This window comes from Aulonocara stuartgranti (assembly GCF_965226115.1).
Source record: "Aulonocara stuartgranti genome assembly, chromosome: 11".
NCBI classification, from domain to species: domain Eukaryota; kingdom Metazoa; phylum Chordata; class Actinopteri; order Cichliformes; family Cichlidae; genus Aulonocara; species Aulonocara stuartgranti.
The window spans coordinates 35683054-35703246 of NC_138947.1; the positions used below are offsets into that span (position 1 = coordinate 35683054).

Here is a 20193-nt window from a genome sequence, read left to right on the forward strand (position 1 = left end):
GCTTTTTATCTTCATACATTAGTAGGACATCTTGTGGGCTTTGAAAAGCTTTTAGGAAGTGGCTTGCAACTAAGGACATTTTCTCTGCGGCATATGCTGGTTTTTGGATTAATTGTTTGTGTGCGACTTTCAGAAGGCCTTTTAAGTTCTCTTTGGTTGGAAGCACTGATACATCCAGGCGATCCATGAGATCCAGCACTTCATCCCTGTCTTCATCTGAAAGATCTTCTTTTAGTGCCCTTTTTATCTGATCTCTATCTGATTGACTTAGGTAAAAGAGAAGACTTTCAAACAGCAGATCATCTGATACTTGATTCTCACCGAAGATGAGTGCCACTGTGAAAACAGGAGCAAGGCGACAAGGGAAATATCCATGGTCTTGAAATCCCTTCAGTAAAATTCTACCCATGGATTTCCACTCTTCTTCCTGCCATTTAGGAAACAGTGATGGCACTCTGAACTCCTCTCCTTAAGCTGTGTTGTCCACAAACTCTGACCAAAATGCAGCATACACATCTCTTGATACACCGTCTGCATCAGCTCCTTTTTCATCAATGTAGGTGTATTTTAGAGGTTGTATGAGGAGTGCTGGATCTTTGAACTGGCTGATCATCTCCTCCAGAATAGTAACCCTGTGAAGTTTGATGGTAACGCAGACAATCATATGATCCTGCAGAGCTTATTGCTTCATTGCTTATAGATGTATCTGGACTACTGACTGCTGTGTTTGTTGGAGGAAGTGTAATGGATGTGATGACCAGATCATCTTCCTCAAACTGCAGGAATGGTTCATCTATTACAGTGTCATCAAGTTGACAAGACAGAGGCTCTCCAAGGGAGGGTCCAATCATTACCTCAGATGTGTCTAATAATACATCTTCATCAGCATTCCTAGATTCTGATGATGAGACCACAACAGTGTGAGAAGCTTCTTCATCTCCTTGATGTGAGTCAGTCAGTTGTGTAACATTGTTTACATGTGTTTTCCCTCTATCATAAACTTCTTCATCATCTTCATCATTGGAAAATCTTCTTGTGCACAAGTAAAATCTCAACATTCCCATTTTAAGTGCTGAGTAGAGTTCTCCAACTCTGACATCTCCACCAAATACAGCCTCTTCCTGATAGTCTAATATGTCATGACCAGTGTTGGGACTAAGGCGTTATTAAGTAACGCGTTACAGTAACTACGTTATTATTGTGGTAACGAGCACGGTAACTAGTTATTATGCCAAAATCAGGAACGCGTTAGTCGTTACTGGGATTTAGATAGGCTCGTTACTCGTTACTTCGTGTGGTGGCTATCACGGAGCTTCCACAGATTCAGTAACATTAGCAAGTGGTGGAGGCCAGCAGGTGGATGAAGGAAAAGGGACGCAGAAGGAAAAGAGACCCGAGGCGGCCGCCGGTCCAAGTATCAGGTGAACTGAACTTCAGGTAAGAAGTTATGACCTGCAGTCTATCTGGGTCAGATATAAACCAAGTTTAGGTGGAGTTTATTTTCGTTATTCTGACTTTTTCTGTACTGCGTGCTAGCTAGCATGACGGAGTTTCTATACAGCTGGGTGGTGCTATGAAGTTAATGAAGTTGAACTTTATTTTGTTCATAAGTTATTAGAGTTGCCAACCGTCCCGTCTGGTATTCAGAGAAAATATTGCGCGTTTCTTATTGAGGTGAAAGGGAACAGTTTGTCCCGTAATTCAGCTACAATGAAAAAGACACAAAGCTGGAGTTATTCTGTGTTTACGCTGCACAGCTGCCTCTTCTTCTTTCATTCTCCCCCCTCCCTCTCCCGTTTCTACTTCAATCATGAAACCTGATCAATGATCAGCTGATCGGCTCTCTTGTTTGTTTATCGCCCACTTTGCGCCTTAAGAGGAACCAGCGGATGTCGCGCTAAACAACAGCAGCACTTTTAAGCTTGATCAGCTGTTGTTAGAATTTATTTAATATTAATTTCTAGTATCAGCTGATGTTTGCTGGAGCCACAGCTGCAAAAAAGCTGCTGGTCATGATGTCGGTTTGTATATCTGGTGAGAGGGAAACATGAAGATGAAACCAGGAGATGTCCTTACTGGATCATCAGAGCTGTGATGGAGAAACAGGTTTACCTTTTAGCTGACATGAATGAGTTGAAGGGAAGTTATGAACTGTTTCTGAGAGACAAATAACCCCAGGATCCTTTTTTAGGTAGCTGACAGCTGGTAACTGTGCAGGGGCGGGTCTAGCAAAGTGTTGCCAGGGGGGCATGTAGGGCATTAACAGGGAGAGGTGGGCACAAAGAAATACTTTTCTTTCTTATTCTCATTTAAAATGTCTAGCTTTTAAAAAATAATTATCTGAGTCTTACAACAAACGATTGATAGATTGATGCATATATACCATCAAAACAGTGAACATCACTGTCACAACAGCGTTTGTTTTCATTCAAAGGCTTTATGATTTTTCCTATAATGGTGGGCGGTCTCTAGTCAAAATGCCCGGGACGATTTTTTTTTTCCCAGTCCAGCCCTGTATGCAGCTCATCTGCAGTCTGGTGTTACCTACATCTTCCTATTCAGAAGGCAGAATTTCCGAGTTCTGAGTACAATCAAAGCACCACGACTGCAGTTTTTGTGTTGGATGTAAAAGGTGCACATGACGCTGTGGAGTAGGCTAGAATCATGGCAGCAGTCAATGACGGTCCAGGTGTGGGATTTCTCTCGTGGAAATATACACATTATCTTTTCCTATCTATTGGTAGGTGGCACAGTGCACTTGTGGCAAGTAAGCAAGCTAGAAGACTGGCAAAGTTATGGAAGAAACACATTAACAAGAGAATTCTGAGTAAAACCAAAGTTACTTTCCCTAGTAATTAGTTACTTTGAAAGTAACGAGTAACTTGAAGTAACTGAGTTACTTTTGAGAGAAGTAACTAGTAATGTAACTAAGTTACTATTTTAAAGTAACTTACCCAACACTGGTCATGACTGAACACCTCCCATCTTCCAAAATTGCTTTTTCCACTTGGAAAGAAAAGATCTTTAGCATACTGTAATATGTCAGCTTTTTTGGAGTCTTTGGGCACATCAAAGGTCCTTGTTCCTCCTCCTCTGCGCTTTCTCACTTGCTTACCTTCATGGATCCACCCTAACTCAATTTTTCGAGTCTTTTTCTCAGCCCATTTGTTGTTTTTTGCATATGTTCTTTTTCTCTTAGAAACAAATGCCTCCTCATGATCAGGTTTCTTCTCATTTTCATTGATTCCCATCTTTTCCTTCAATTTTTCAAGCAATGAGTTTTTTCTTGATTCCTTAGTACTTGCACCACTGTTTTCAAAGCAGAACTGTCTGGCAGCTATCCGATCACCATATGTTGGGATGTAACCAGACAGGGTCTTGTCTTCCATGAAATCAATCACTGTGGGATCAATCTGTAATAACAGAGATATTTATTAGTATACAGAAGTACAAGGTATACCTGCTGCCACACCACATGAGGTACCTCACTAAAGAAATGTATGTAAATTTCACATGTGTTTTGATAATTGTCTATTATTATTTTAGTGGCAGCCATCGATATTTAGCATTTATTCTTTTCCTCTCTTTATGCCAGCAACATTAATCAGATTCTCTAACATGTCATTAATAGAAATATTACAGTATATACAACGCCCACTTTTGAAAAAGTAAATTAGTATTCACGTATCTTTCAGTTGCACAGTGCACAAAGGGTTTAACTCATTGTTTTTTTAAATTGAAGCCAAATATCAATATAAGCACAGTTTAATTCATTTGTTTTATATAAACAAGGAAACATTGTGCATCACATAATATAGTGATATATTTAAGAAACCTGGAATCTGCATAGGGTTAATTAGTAACAATTAATAACCGTGGTCATAACAACGACCCAGGGTTATACAGTGGGTTAATTTGTTTTACATTCTCGATTCCATATAGAGCCACACCAATGCAGCCTACCGTTACGTCCTCACGCAGTCAAAGCGAGAGAAGCGAAAAGCGCTGTGGTTGCTAACTTAGCAATATGTCACATTTTTAGATGCTGTAACTTCGTAAAAAGCGAGTTTTACAAATTTCCCCCTTGAGAGAGCACTTACGCGTTCTTGTAGCATTCATAAGAGACAGTCCTCAGGTACACCACGATTCCGAAGAAATCTCAGAAGTGGGCTATCAGTGTTTGTGTCTATGTTGAAAGCAGGGCATTGAAAGTTAAGTGCCAGTTCTGAAGAGCGTGAGCTCTCCACATCTACCATGGATTTGGGTTCCCGAACGCAACGCGTTTTACATTCTTACAATAAAAAATGTTATTCTAATGGTACCTTTTTTTTACATTTGTACAATATATGATTACGTTCGTACAATATGATAATTATATTGTACAAACGTGATAATTATGTATATTGTAATAACGTGATGTTATGTTGTTCAAACGTGAAAAGTATATTGTTAGAACAATAAACTTTTCACATTATAACGTGATATACTTCTATTTTCCTTTTGCCTGGGTGGCAGCTCTACGCTTCCGTAGAAGAGAGCAACAGTGGAAGAATTAAATATTCGACAGCACCTGGGTGGAGCACGAGCTTTAAACTCATGCACAAGAGAAATGTCAAATAAAACAGGTTTGTGATCAGAAAACACGGAATCCCCAATTTCCAAATTAAAAACAGATAAACCGCACGATAACACCAGGTCAAGAGTGTGCCCCTGCTGGTGTGTAGGGCCTTGTACAAACTGCACAAAGTTAAAAGATTGAATAAGATTTAAAAACTCCTGAGCAAGCAGTCCATCAGAGCAACAGACATGAATATTAAAATCACCAACTATTAAAATCCGATCATATTTAGGCACAATGTCAGCCAAGAAACATGAAAAGTCATTCAAAAAGTCTTTGTTAAACTTCGGTGGTTGGTAGATTACTGCACACCCAACCGGTTGAAATGTCCCAGTTCAATTATCAAAAGTTCAAAACTGGAGGGGGAACCGGTACATGGAGTTGTTTGCAATTAAAGTTATTTTTAAAAACTGTCAATATTCCTCCTCCTCTACCTGATATCCTTGGAGCATTTAAAAATGAGCAGTCGGAGGGCAATATTTCAGAAATGAAGCTAGACTCACCCATTTTCATCCATGTCTCAGTCACAAAAAGGAGATCCAATCCATTTGAAGAAAATAAATCATTTAAGACAAATGTTTTACTTGCTATGGACCCGGCATTTATTAAAACCCATCCTCGTTGGAGCTGGAGTCTGGGCGGAAGTTGTCTGTGAAGCCCAACTTAATGGGCGCAAATTCACAAAGTTTATTCCACAACGCCCAAGACATGAAAAACACCGGCGAGCAGGCTCACGTCCACTCGAGCATACGACAGGAACCAGACAAGGAGCAACATGATCCAGGAGATGCCTTGGGATGCGATGGAATAGACTATAATCCACTGGAGCAGCTGCTAGAGAAAAAGTAAGGCAAGCTTTAAGCTTCACTAGCCGACCGGCACGTTTACCGCGGCGTCTGCGACGATGTGTTGGAGCAGGAGGAAGTGCTCCGCGTAGCAGGTAAGAAGGAACATCAGGAACATCAGCCAGGGATAGGGGATACCCTGTTGTTTGTCCTTGCTGATTTGTCAGAAAATATTAAAGATCCAAAAGTTTTTAGTGTTCATATACCAGTCGCGAGTTGATTTGGGTGGCACAAATTGTAAAAAACAAAACAAACAAAAACAAATTGACAGAGACAGACGGCAAGCCACACACACCGGCGCCAATTGTGTTATGATAAATTACGTAATAACTACAAGAGAAGACTTACCTTTGTGGAAATGCTTGGAGCAGACTAACGTGTGAGCTGGAGTGTTCTGGGACGTTATTTGGTCTTCGAATGGCTGCAATCCAGGCCATCCGTCGCCTCTTTGTTACTTTGGAAACATGGCTCGAACAATTTCTCTTCCACGACAGAATTTGATAAAAAAAAACAAACAGCTGGCTTCCCGTGGCTGTCATGCGACCGGCTATTGCGGTTAATAATACAACAGCTTCTTGCCATTTTTTGTGTTTCCTTTTATCGCTGTGTGACTGTTTTCTTGTGAAAGCCTGCGTGCGCTTGTACCATTTGCTCTATTGGTGATTCTAAATTGACACTGTAGGTGTGAGCGGTTGTCAAGTCTCTGTGTTGGCCTTGTGACAAACTGGCAACCTGTCCAGGGTGTGCCCCACCTTTCAGCCTATGGTAGCGGGATAGGCTCCAGCAAACTGTGAAATGAATAAGTGAAAGAGAACAAATGGATGGACTAAAGCTTCATAAGATGCAAGGCTAGGACATCTCTGTCTCACGTGTTTTGTTTCCAACACCAACCTTCACCCCCGAGTGAAAGTAATAAGCCCAGTTTTACAAAAGTGCAATTTTAAATCACTGAAAACTGGAGGTACATAGCTATCCAATTAAATAAAATAGCTTGTGAATTGAATTAATATTTGACATTTAAAAAGCTTTACCACTGGGGATACCAGCTATAGCTACCAATTTATTCCTAATGTACTACTTCATTTTCTGTTAGTTCTATCTATAGCTGTTTTCACACATGCACTGTAGAGCTGAACTTTTGCAGACATTACCAGGAGGAACTGAATGTGACAATGCAAATGTCCAGGTCAGCTTGAATGTGTGCTGCCTTCTTTGTACTCTACTGTACATGCAGTATAGTGTATGTTCCTTAACAAAGACTAGTTAAAATAAATTCATTGCAGGCTGGTTAGCACTATTGTCTTATCAGAGAAGATTGTGGTATAGATTTGAGCACGTCTGCTTGACTTTTTGCTTGAAGGTGTATTCCAGGGATAGGCTGCAGAAATAATACCGTGTCTTGTCTTTTATCAGAGGAAAAAGGTTCTCCTTGTTCTTGTCAGTCAGGAGCCAGAAAAATCAAATGCATCAAAAATTATTGACATTTTTTTCAAAAAAGAAAAAAAGCATAGTAATGTTCTTTATTTTCTGAAATATGTCTTTTATCTCTGCAGTTTCCTGTTACTTATTGGCCTCTATCAAAAACTGATATGGGCTAAAATCTGACAGGGCATATAGCCATTGGTTGATGGAGCTTTTTTTTAGACTGAACCCAAAGGAAATGTCTTTAACCATCAGGCTGCCATCCTGTGTCCTCACTTTTAGTGGTTGCTATTGCATTTATGAAGATTTATCTTCAGAGAATATAGGTGTGATAGGAGAATTTCTTTGATAAAAAGGGAGAGGTGTGGAGATCTTCTAGATGGAGATAAGACTGACCTAGGTTATCGGAGACTTCACACATGTCTTGAATGTCTTTCATCCTCAGGCCAATGACATCCACAAAGTCCTCCACCAGACGGAAAAGCTCTTTGATGTTTGGCCCCAGCTGAGAAAACAGAGACACATGAGAGCAGAATAAAAGAAAAAGGATTATGGATTTGAGGCAAATGTTCTGAAATGCTGTTCGAGCACTTGACACACAAAAGGCCTTTTATAGGAAATCTGGAATTTGAGACAAGTATTGCCATAGCGTCCTGTTTCAGTTCAGTGTCACAATGTCTTATAGCCCACACTACTATAACCAACATGAACATTTACAATTTGTACATCACCATTTTTTCTTTTTGATGACAGGAAATACACTGCAGCTTTGTTCTTATTTTCAATACTGAAGAAAAAGACGGCACACGGTTCTACTGAATGCAGGTGATGAGAAATAAATGGCTGTGATAAAGGCCTCAAGGCTAAAAGCTTGACTTTTTGATTAAATACATTGCAGTGATGCAACATCTGCTATTACATCAAATCACATTTTTTTTAAATGGCAAAATAAGTTAGGAAACCTTACATTTCTAAGCAGGGCTGCCACGGTTGGAGTTAATCACCGCTGACAGAAATGGCTGTGCTACTGTAAAGCTAGTCAGAGGCCAAAAGCAGTTCAAACTCAAAAGGTCTCTGAACGTTTGCGAGTGCCTTCGCCACAGCCTAGATCAAAGAGGGGCTTCAATATTATGAAAGAATCTGAACCTCATATTGCTTGTAGTATTAAATGGCACAAAAATTATTTTAAAAAGTGCAAATATGAATGAACTATCAGCATGAAAATGCAAAATGCATCTTTTTTAGTTTAATCAGATGTGATTCACTACTCCCCAATGTTGAAGATAATAACGATAGTAAAGTAAAGTGGTTGAAATGCTAATGCTCGCTCTCCTTCGTGTATTCAGACCATGCTGGGGGAACACAGAGTGTGCCATTTCCATTTTAAGATATCTGAAGCAGTTGGAGTAGAGCAGCTTGTTTTATTTAGCATTATTTCTCTGTCTGCATGCTGAAATTCCTGAGAACAGGCGGATGCGGGACAGCTTGTTGGAGGCACAGAGTGAATAAGTGCAGCAGATGGATGAGTGGGTGTTTGCGTCATTATCTGTAGTTATTTCTGTCTTTCAGCAATTCTCGCATTCCCCTTTCACTTCTCCTCTGTCTGTAAAGACACAGGTGGGCTGTTTGTCCACCTGTGTCTTTGTCATCTCTGCTGCCATCAGGATTTCTCCTTGATTGTTGAAGTTATTATTGCTCACAAAGTTCAAAAGGAGCTGCAATTACAGACAAGGACAGGTCCTATTTTAGAAAGAGAGGCTGATACTAACCAGTTGTGCTTCCTCCCATCTCTCCTTGTTTTCTTCCATCAACAGATTGCTGACTGATTGCACAAAGTTCTGGAAAGGAAAAAAATGATTTGCATTCAGTTTTTTGAAATCCTTCTAGACCCTTCTTAGTGGCTGCCAACTTGGTTATGTAGCAGAATCTGAGGGACAAATATTTGGACAGTTTTTAGCCAGAAATTATAAGTTTGTTGCTATTCAGACAAGGAGAGACTAGAGGATCTTTAAAATCTCACAAAGGACAAAATAGGATTTACAACTTCATCAGTAAGAAGTAAATACAGCAAAAAAATTTAACTGCATATTTTACAATATACTTTTACTAACGTGTGCTTTTTATTAAGACACAAACTATAAAATTCCAGGATCTGGTGAAGTTTAAAACAGTGCAAATAATATATAAGGCAAGGAAAGGGATGCTCCCAATCGAAATCTTAGAAAGAGAAGGGAGGTATAATTTTAGAGGGAAGCAGAATTAAAAAAAACAAAGAGTAAGAACAACATTGAAAAGGATGTCTATTTCAATAGCAGGAGCTAAATTCTGGAATGAGTTAAAAGAAGAAATAAAAGGTCAGTAGTGATATTAACCAGTTTAAAATAAAACTCAAAAAAGAAATTTTAAATAAGTAAGAATGAAGAAAATGCAATTAACCCAAGACAGCAGTCAAAGTGATTTTTATTTTCTTCTGTAAATTAGCAAATCTAAATATAGTTTTAGTTGAATATGAGAAAATATTTTTTGTAATGTTATGTTCAAAGTTGAAGGCATTGTATACGTTTTTGTTGTTCAAATTTAGATGATGAGGATGTAAACCTGAGGGGGTAGGGCTAAATAAGTATATACTTCTGCCTACTCCTTTTCAAACAACTGCATGGAATGATTTTATGAAATATTGGTGAATGTATATGTTTGAAATAAAAATGAACTGAACTGAACTTTGTAGCCTAGATTGCACGTTGAAATAGAATATCCATTCATCCATCTTTTTTATTCCTCTTATTCAATACATTTGTAGTATAAAACATAGGTTCTATATAAGAAACAGTCAATTTACATTGTTAGGTGGGTATAGGAACACAGCCTTTCCCAGCTGGAGAGCAGAAGGCATCAACTGAATATCAACATGTATAAATTTGTCATCCTGTGTCTTTCACCTCTACCAGGCCACCAGCGACCTGTCTAGGGTCTAGGTTAGGACTGGATTTTTTGTATTATGACTCGTTAGCCGGTGATTGCTCAGATTTATTTTTTATTTTTTGCATTCATTTCAAGTAGTTGCAGCCATCATCAACACAATCAACCACTGGGCAACAAATTTTAATCGCAGGGAGATTGCACAGGGTGGGAGGTAACCTGTGTCCAAAAAACATCATGGTGTAACTCAAATGGTGTGCAAATAACTGCTGTCTAACTTAGAAAGATAGACAGATTGCCAGTGTATTGCAGTCAGTCTGCATGCAAGTCTGAAAGCAACCACGTCTCTTTGGATTAGTGGACTTAACTCTGCTGGTTCTATTCTGTTTATACTCCTGCATGAAAACAAGGTTGCCTTAGTTGCCCAAGTCATTTTGCAGGGACATGGCTATCCTCCAGCCAAGAGGTTGTTTGTAATTACCAACCTGCTCAATCCACAGTTTCCAACCAGTGTTTCGCATTATATGTAGCCATTGTAGGTTTTTTTTTCTGTTTAATACACTTTTATTTGGGTATTCTAAAAGGGCAAAAACTCTATAAAAGGAATATTCAATTCAATTCGATTTTATTTATACAGCGCCAAATCACAACAACAGTCATCTCAAGGCGCTTTATATTGTAAGGTAGACCCTTACAATACATAGAGAGAAAAACACAAAAGTCATATGACCCTTTATGAGCAAGCACTTTGGCGACAATGGGAAGGAAAAACTCCCATTTAACAGGAAGAAACCTCCAGCAGAGCCAGGCTCAGGGAGGAGCCGTGACAGGTTGGTGTTAGAGAAGGAGGCACAAAAGAGTTAGACAACAAGACAAAAATCCTAGCTCTAACCCTACATGGGTTGCCAGTGACCTTTTGGATCTTAAGAGATTACCTGTAAGGGAAGAAGACACTTTCACACTGTATTACACGCTGCAGCACAGTGGTAAAACCGTGTACCAGCTCACCCTCGTGTCCTCATTGCTGGGGCTGTAATATGTCCTCCTGAAGATCTCTGTCATGTTCTTCAGCACATCTACAATGGCCAGCAAATCACCACTATAGCTGGTTCCATCACTGGATATTTCCCTCAGCTTTGTCATTACTTCTGATACTCCATCTCCCACAAGGCCACGCTGCGCTTTGGACAGATGCTCCCGAGTCTAGCAGAGAAAGTGGCTTCTGTTAGTTTTCACAGTTAGTGGTCAACACAGCAGCAGTATCCATGTCTTTTTTTCAAAAGTGATAACACAGCATAATAACAGTTCAATGTAACTTAGACTTAATGAAAAAAAAGAATTAACATGTATGCCATGTGTCATACATTTTTACCCAGACACAGCTAAAACATTGCAATATCTTCATATGCATCTTTTGCAAGTTATTTAGACTCACTAAAGTCTGTATACTGCGATAGTCATTAGAAATGCACTTCATATAAGTGGGATTCTCCCAGTAGGCAATGCCCTCCTCATCCAGGGTGCAGCGGCGAAGGATAAGCCCTGTATGGGGAAACACATGAGGATTAACCTTCAATTATTTGGTGAGCCCTTGTTACATCATGCTTTTACAGGACATGCAAATGTAATCTTTCTACATGCAGGAAGAGCTCACCCATGGCATTGGGAGGACAGCGTACTGCTGCTGTATCTCCAGCTGGAGTCATCTTCCACACAACATTAGAGTAGTTGTCTTCTCCACATATTTCATGTGGTTCTGTTACCAGAGAAACATCAAAGTGTGTCATGCAATTGTATTAATCACATAACCAGGAGGTAGACTGTCTAAGTAGTGCACTTTTCAGTCTTTGATGTAGTGGAGCAAACTGCGCCCACCCACTGACCTGGGCATCTCTTTTTGTTACAGCTGCGGACCTCTTCCCGCTCTCCAGGACAAGGCTGCCCTCCAAAAAAGGGCCCATAACAAATCCGGTTTCTCTGCTGACTCCCCCCTCCACAGGTTTTAGAACAACCCGACCACAAGGACCAGGTCTGCCACTTGCCATCCACTAAGAGAATGAGTGAATAATGATAATGAAATACAACAGGAACATGTAAATTTTACACATTTGCTATCAATGAAGTGAATTTAACCATTATGCGGACCACAATGTTCTGTTTTTATATTTATGAAATCTCATTCAGCACAGTTGGCTGAAAAAGAGATCGCCATGGTGGATTGTCCACCTCCATCTCGCCCTGTCCCTAGCATCCTCATCTTTCCCACTAATCCCTCTGCAGGTCCTCTTTCACTACATCCATGAATCTTCTCAGTGGTCTTCCTCTTGCCTGGGAGCTCCATATTCAACATCTTTTATATACACTATCCCTTCTCTCCACATGTCCAAACAATCTCAGCCTTGCTTCACCAATTATGTCTCAAAAGCACTTAACCTGAGCTGTATCTCTGATGTCCTCACTCTAACCCTGTGCATCTGGATCACTCCCAATACAAATCTGGGTATCTTCAACTCTGCCACTTCCAGCTTATCCTCATGTATTTTTGTTAGTTCTACCATCTCCAAACTGTACATCACAGCAGGTCACACTGCTGTCTTGTCAATCTTTACTTTCACTCATGCTGTTGTTCTTCTGTCACAATGATAACCTAGTATAGCCTCATAATAAAAACATGGAGTTGAAAATAAGCTCTCCAATAAAAAAAACCCAAATTTTATTAAAGAAGTGAGAAAAGGAAATCAAATATTCTGAATTTAGGTCATTACGAAATACTATAAAATGCAATGCTAGTAATCTGAAGGTCTGTGTAATTTGTAGTAAATGTGGAGTTAAGTAACTATCTTTCTTCAACTTAGCATCTGGCTCTCTTACCTGGACACTCTCCAAGGAAGCAGTCGACAGTCTCCAGCCACTCGCCTCTGCACTCAGCACCCCCATATGAGGGGCCATTACACTCCCTGGTTCTCTGCATGGTTCCATTAGAACAGGAGGCAGAGCAGGAGCTCCAGCTGGACCACTCATTCCAGACGCCATCCACTGAGAGAGGCCAAGGTCACCACAGCAACAAGAAAACAGAACAAAAGAGAACGCTATCTGTTTGAAATACTATAACACTCAAAATACAACAAACACATTTTATAATCGCCTCTGTCAGTGCGCCCCAGGGTGGCTGTGGCTACAATGTAGCTTGCCATCACCAGTGTGTGAATGTGTGTGTGACTGGGTGGATGACTGGATATGTAAAGTGCTTTGGGGTTCTTAGGGACTAGTAAAGCGCTATATAAATACAGGCCATTTACCAGAGGTGTGGACTCGAGTCACATGACTTGGACTCGAGTCAGACTCGAGTCATTAATTTTATGACTTTAGACTTGACTTGAAAAAATGTTCTAAGACTTGTGACTTGACTTGGACTTTTACACCAATGACTTGGGACTTGAATTGGACTTGAACCGGTTTACTTGAAAAGACTTGATATTTTACCCCAAATATAAAATTTAACACGCATATTATATAGAGATTGAAAATGTGACGTCATTCACGGGTAGAACCGCAAAGGATTCTGGGAACTCGTGGCAAGAGGTACTAGCGCACGCAGGCTTTCAATTGAAATCACAGCGATAAAAAGAAACACAAAAATGTCAAGAAGCCGTTGTATTATTAACTGCAATAGCCGGTCGCATGACAGCCACGGGAAGCCGACGGGTAAAGAGATCGGTTGTTATCGGATTACGTCGTTGAAGAGAAATTGTTCGAGCCATGTTTCCAAAGTAACAAAGATGCGACGGATGGCCTGGATTGCAGCCATTCAAAGATCAAATATAACGTCCCAGAACACTCCAGCTCACAGGTTAGTCTGCTCCAAGCATTTACACGAAGGTCAGAGTTTTTTAGTAGTTAATACGTCATTTTTCTTAACATAATTGGTGATATAGGTTACAAGTAAGTCTGGCGCTGAACAGAAATTGTCGCGCTATGCTCCTTTATTTATTGTGCATAAATAGTGAATTGTCCTGACACAATATTGCGTTTCGCTTCTGTTATTATGGTACATTGACAAAAACATATACTTTTATTCACAGGATAAAACAGGTTTTTTGTATCACTAATTGTCCAGTACGATTACAGCATACAATATTATTGTCACTGCTACATTTCTGTGATGCTACCAGAAATTATTTCCACTACTAATTAATTACCGTTGAGCTCAAAGGTCCTATTAATAAACGGTTAATGAATGTGTATTTATGATGACGATTTGTGAGACTGGTAAACTTATGATACGTACGATGGTCTTTACTTTCTACACGGTGCATTTCAAGGTCCTGTACCCATCCGTCGGTAAACTGTACCTGGGCTTGTTGCAGTGACCTGAAGTTACTAAACTTCATGAGTGTATGCACTCACTCCAAGAACCGTATGATTATAAATATGCATATAAATATGCTAAGATGAGATAGCTGACTTCATCTAACTAGCAAATGTTGTCCAGGCTACGTTGGTGATACAGTTTTTTTTAATGTGTATGATATTTTTGTCATGCGGTTTTAAAGCCGGTCCTACAAGCGCATCCAAGAATAACATGCAGCTTATCTCAGAACTGTCGGTGAAAATTATTCTTGGAGCTAAGTTTAATTGAGCTGCATTTTAAAGAGGTGCAATTTCACAATTTGTGTATATTTTCTAAGTTCACTATTTTGTCATGTGTTGAGAAAAACACAGATTTAAAATTACATGGTCTAATATTTACATTTAGCATAACTGCAACATTATTTTTTCGTTGTTTTTTTTTTTAAAGACTCGAAAGTACTTGAAATTCAAAATTTCAGACTTGTGACTTGACTCGGACTTTTACACCAGTGACTTGAGACTCGACTCTGACTTGCCTGACATTACTTGAGACTTGACTTGAGACTTGAGGATAAAGACTTGAGACTTACTTGTGACTTGCAAAACAATGACTTGGTCCCACCTCTGCCATTTACCATAAATAGAGTTGTACCGTTCCAATTCTTGAGCAGACTTTTCACATTAACATGATTTTTTCTACTGGAGCATCTTATAGCTGCTTGAACAGACAAAGTACAGGTTAAGTATGTTTTAGGTAAACTAGTTTTGTGTTTCCAGGGTTGTGCTCAGAACTCTAAAACAGCATGCCCAGTAGCGTTCATAGTCGCAGACTTTTGAAACAGTCAGACCTTTGTGCACATGTAAGATAATGTCATGTTCACACTCACAAACATGCAGATACAGCAACTACATTTTTTGCTTAAGGAATAAAGATAACCTGAATTCTTCTTATTCTTCACCTCCCCACACTTGGCTTACTGCTGTGTGAGGTGGGAGTGATTGTTAAATTTGTATGTTTTATGCCCCACTGTACATAAGTGCAAGTGGGTGGGGGTTTGGCATGATGTTAAATAATCTAATAAGTGGCCTAAATCATTATTAACATTACCATGAAAATCTTCAGAAATCAAATCACATCTGAGGTCCTTACCCGGACAGACTGCTATATTGCAGAATTTGGTCTGTTTCTCTGGCCCTTCACATGGATCTCCCCCAAACTGCGGAGGGGTGCAGGTTCGTGTTCGAGACCTGTAACCTCGGCCACAGGTAGATGAACACAGACTCCATGGTGACCATTCGTCCCACGCTCCGTGCACTGCAATCAGAGCAGCTAGCGTATGATTTATAGACAGACAAACACCAAGACAACACAATACCTTCACTGCCACAGTGAACCGTGGGCAGTTATCTGGGATAATCTGTGCTAATTCAATGTGGTCACTGTACTTTCAAAGTTTAGGAGTCTCCCAGTATGTCTGCTCTGGTTGTATGAGAGTGTGAGAATATCCTAAAATCTCTAAAACCGCAAACCCAGTCATGCTTGTGAGGTGAGGTGTACGTTGTCCCATAGGCCACAGACTTGCTGCAACTGTGGCGCTGAATCATGTGGGTCTCGTAAGGGTGAGGCAGGGTCCTGGAGAGGGCTGGGTGAGCACAGGGAGGCAGCAGGAGGGATTTTGGGGTGGGGGGTGGGAGCTTACCTGGACAAACAGCAGAGTTGTTGCAAGGTCTCTGCTCTCTCAGTGGCCCACTACACTGGGTGCTGTAGGAGGAGGACACACAGAAACGAGTGCGACTCTGCCAGCCCTCCCCACATGTGGCAGAACACACACTCCACGATGACCACTCCTCACCTGAAGCTGAGTCTACTGAGGAGGAAGGGATGGGTAAAGGAGGATAGGGGAAAAAAGAGGAGCGAAAGGAAAGGACAGGACCATAACTAATTATCATGCAGGATCTAGCCTCTGTGGCCAAAAGAGGAAGGGTTGTGCTCTGATAAAGGGTACATTCTCGCTGTGCTGCATTTAAGGGCTGCCTCCATTAAAGGCGTAATTTTTCCTGACTAGTATATGAATCTGTTCCAAAGGTGTTGATAAATGTCCTTTCTTTAGCAGACAAAGATAATGGTGCCTAGTCAGTCTTCAAATCCACTACAGAATAGAGACAAGAAAGTGAAATTTTCCTGTCCAAGTTAAATTTCTAAGGCTCTACACAAGTTCCCAAATGTTGTCCTTCAGTGGAGACAGCCCCTGAAATGGGCCCCAGCTTTTGGTCTGCTGCTGGTCTTTTCCTTCGCTGAGTTTCTGATGTCATATCCTTGGCATCGACTTCCAGTGGAAATTAATGCCCATGACTCTGGATATGTCAGCGATTTTTTCACTGCCCACGACTGCCTCTTCAGTGGGTCACTTTACCAATAAGGGAAAAGTGGGCAGTCTCAGGTGGGAAGCAGGGAAAGAAGTAAACAGGAAGTAGGGAATCAATTAGCAAATAAAAGTAATACTCCACTCAAAACCTATCTTTGCTGTAAATTTTACCCCCGTATCTTCAACAGATCTCAGTGGCTTTGTATGTTGTCTTGTTTTCCAAAGACCAATAGCTGTGGTCCAGGGTGTGCCATGTCTTTTGCCCTGTGACAGCTTGGTCAGGGTTCAACAACCCCAGCCACAGGTGGACTCTGGAGGTGATTAGCCCAGTTTAGCAGTGAGAGTTGAGATCCAGTTAAATCTAAACATTTGTTATGTAGTTATGTTCCAGAGCAGCTTCCAGGAGTGCAGGAACCTTCTGAAGGTTTGTGGTTACAATATCATATTAATGTCACCGTGTATGTTTGGAATTCGTGGGGAAATACTTCCACCATAGTAATTAAATACTGTGTGTCTGCCACTGACTTCTAATTTTATAAACTATGCTACAGTGGTGGGTGTATAACTATGACAAAGTAGGATTACGCATTGTAATAATGCGATTTAGTTGAATGTTCAAATAAGCAACCAATTAAATATATTATTTTTTAATATATAGTAAATAAATATGTTACAGTGTTTCCTTGTTCGTTGTTGCCCCATTGTGTGGGAGGAAGAAATGAAAACTGACTATCCAATGAAATAAAGTCATTACACCAGGAGGAAAATGTAAACCATAACATAACAGATGGGCTTGTAAATGGCAATAATCTTGTAATGCAACCTGCTATTTTTACATGGAACTCTATCCAACACTGCTCAGCTAGGCTACTCTCCAGCTCTATATTTTAACCCTTTCACGCATAGTGGTCACTACAGTGGACAGCTATTCAAAGGCTGTTTTCTTGTATTTGTGTCAGTGTTGATGGTATACTTGCACATAAACACAACACACAGCGTATATTGTTCATTCGTTTGTCAAATTCACAAGTCAAAATGTATGTTGTCCACCTAAGTGGACATGTACAAAACTTTTTGAAAAGTACATGTTTAAAAGAAAATGAAGTTCAAAAATCTTTTTTTCATGCCTAAAGATGAATAAAAATACTTAAGAAAAAAAATCCTGATTGAGGTTGTCATAATTCGTGCATGAAAGGGTTAAGGACAGAAATGAAATTTGTCTTCCTCACAAATAAAGCATGAATAAGATCCAAATTTGTTGAACTTTTGGGTGGAGTATCACTTAGAAGGAAGACTTCATTTGATGTGTTGTTTTACAGACAGGGGACCATGTCCTGCCATAATTTCACAAAAATACAATTTTACCATGTTCAGGCAGGGTCCATGTTGGAATTAGTCCATTGCGGACGAGGCACTACTGTGGGAGATTTTGATAGATGTGCTGTAAGTGAATGCAACTCTCTCTATTGTGGGTGTCATGTTTTTTGTGTGATATGCTGCTATCACCCAAGCTGCCGCAGTGACTGATGCATGGGATCCCTCTGCGTCCCGTTGTCTTACCTGTCTGAGAACTCTGCTGTCCACTGCGGGGCTTGTCTGCGTCATCACGCTTGCGGCTGTCCACCGAGCGAAGCGATTGGCTGCGAGAGAGATGGCGACCTTTGCCTAAAGGGGGGTGAGGCAAGGCCGGGGGAAGGAGGGGCGGGGGTTAGCAACCAGAGCTCCTTCATTAATGCCTTATATTTGGGACACAACCGTGACGTGATTGGTCACCCAGAACAGCATCAGCCAAACTTGGGACTTGTGTTGTGCTGTCTGTGTTAGTGTGCTGTGTGTGTGCGCAGTAGTCTCTTTATATTGTCAGCTGTTGTATAATGTTCCTTGTGATGGCATAACTAAATAGAAAAGACATGCAATAACATCAACAGTAATGAGTGTAATCTGATTTTTTAGCTGTCAGTCATGCACCGCCAGTTCTGTACAAATAAAGAAAGCTCTAACCAGTGAAACATTGCAGCTCTTGGTAAATGGCTTCAATAAAACAGAACTCTGATGTTGTTTTCATGTCCCTTTAGTCATTTGTGGGCTAATGATGTTGACATACTGCCTAAAAACCTGACCATGTCATTCTTATTTTTCATCGATCAAAGTCCCCTTTCCAACATGCACTCTTTAAGTCACAACTCTGACTTACAGAGAATGGATACATAAGCACATGAACAAGATGTTAAGAAAGGAAAGGTAAAGAAAAAGTAGTTGTAAAAGCACAGTTTGGACACACCACATACTTGTATTTACCCACAGAGCTTAAAGCACCCTCACTGACAGACATAGAAAAATGAACACGAAGAATAAGGAGCTTACCAGTGCAGGACTGCGAGTTGCAGGGCCGGCCCTCCTCCACTATGCCCTCACACAGGTACGACTCCTCCGGAGGTGACCGACAGGTCCGAATCCGGGTTTGGATCCCTCCACCACACTCGCTGCTGCACTGTGCCCATTGGCCCCACACACTCCAGCCACCTGGAGACACACAGACAGTAGTGGTTACTTGTGTGTTAACTTAGCAGCAGTGTTTTTCACTTGTAATGCCATGTGTTTTTGAGCTCATCTAATGGAGAGTGATCTTCAAATCCTACAATCCTCTGTGCAAAGCTTCAGTTTTGAAGAGCTGCCAAGGCATATAGTGTGTAGGAAGAAACACAGCTTGGAGCTGAACATCTCCAATCTTAAAAAAATGACAAATAAAAACAGATGCAAAATGTATGCCCTAATGATGCTAACACAGCCCTACCTCATACTGGGAAGCCTACATTCCAAGAGTTAGGTCAGTCAAGCATACTGTGATGACAAGGTTTGCATGTATGTAGAATTTTGAATTTTTGAATTTTTCTGTCATAAACTGTGCGTGGCAGGCAGGAATGGAGGACCAAATGCAGAGTCCAGGATGTGAAAAGTAACTCAAAAAGCAGCTTTAATGCTGAACACTAGGAAAAAAATCTACTAAACTTGAAGATACAAAATAGGCTTGGCAGACAGAACACACAGACAGGTATGAGGAAGATCGTAATGCTGGACAGAAGAAAAGAAAAAGGTTTAAATACACAGGGAATGACGAGAGAACAGGAAAGTCATGGGGAACACAACTGGGGCAGATTACACACAACGAGACAGAGGACGCAAAGCTAAACATAACACACGAGACAAGATACCTTCAAAATAAGAGAAACAAAGCAAGGTGCACACAGACAGGAGACTACCAAAGTAAAACAGGAAGTAATGGGAACACACAGAGAGTTGCAGATAGACAGAGACATGACTGGGGAAGCACTGATATCATGACAGGCAGGGAACACCAAATGAAACACAAGGGAAACACAAGAACTCACAATAAATATAATCAGAGCCTCACAGACGACGACACAGAGGGCAAAGACACAAGGGGGAATCCTAAATAATCCAAATCTAAACAGGAACAACCTAGACACTAGAGAATCAACTTAAGACTACCAAAAAGGACTTAAACACGAAACATAATATAAAATGACATCAAAACACGTGAAAATGAGCTAGGATCGAGACGGGCGCTGTTAGAATCAGCAATTAACCTTGTTACATTTCTACACAGTGTTAAGGTGGTTACTATAACCTTTAGCTTTTAAAGTAATTTCTA

The 20193-nt window shown here is 40.5% G+C and overlaps 1 protein-coding gene across 13 annotated transcripts in view; it reads right to left on the reverse strand.

Moving 5' to 3' along the window:
• Positions 1–20193, reverse strand: part of adgrb1a (adhesion G protein-coupled receptor B1a) — a 219205-nt gene that overhangs the window by 101464 nt on the left and 97548 nt on the right. For 9 of the 13 annotated variants that reach the window (XM_082550997.1, XM_082550996.1, XM_082550995.1 and 6 more), the window contains 11 exons: positions 18885–19043; positions 18081–18185; positions 15855–16022; positions 15305–15469; positions 12676–12840; positions 11688–11852; positions 11459–11560; positions 11240–11346; positions 10813–11007; positions 8655–8723; positions 7282–7390 (listed from right to left, as the gene is read on the reverse strand). In XM_082550997.1, coding sequence (XP_082407123.1) covers positions 7282–7390; positions 8655–8723; positions 10813–11007; positions 11240–11346; positions 11459–11560; positions 11688–11852; positions 12676–12840; positions 15305–15469; positions 15855–16022; positions 18081–18185; positions 18885–19043 — 1509 coding nt within the window. The remainder of the gene's footprint in view (positions 1–7281; positions 7391–8654; positions 8724–10812; positions 11008–11239; positions 11347–11458; positions 11561–11687; positions 11853–12675; positions 12841–15304; positions 15470–15854; positions 16023–18080; positions 18186–18884; positions 19044–20193) is intronic. The other 4 variants (XM_082550994.1, XM_082551002.1, XM_082551000.1 and 1 more) reach the window with 2 other exon arrangements.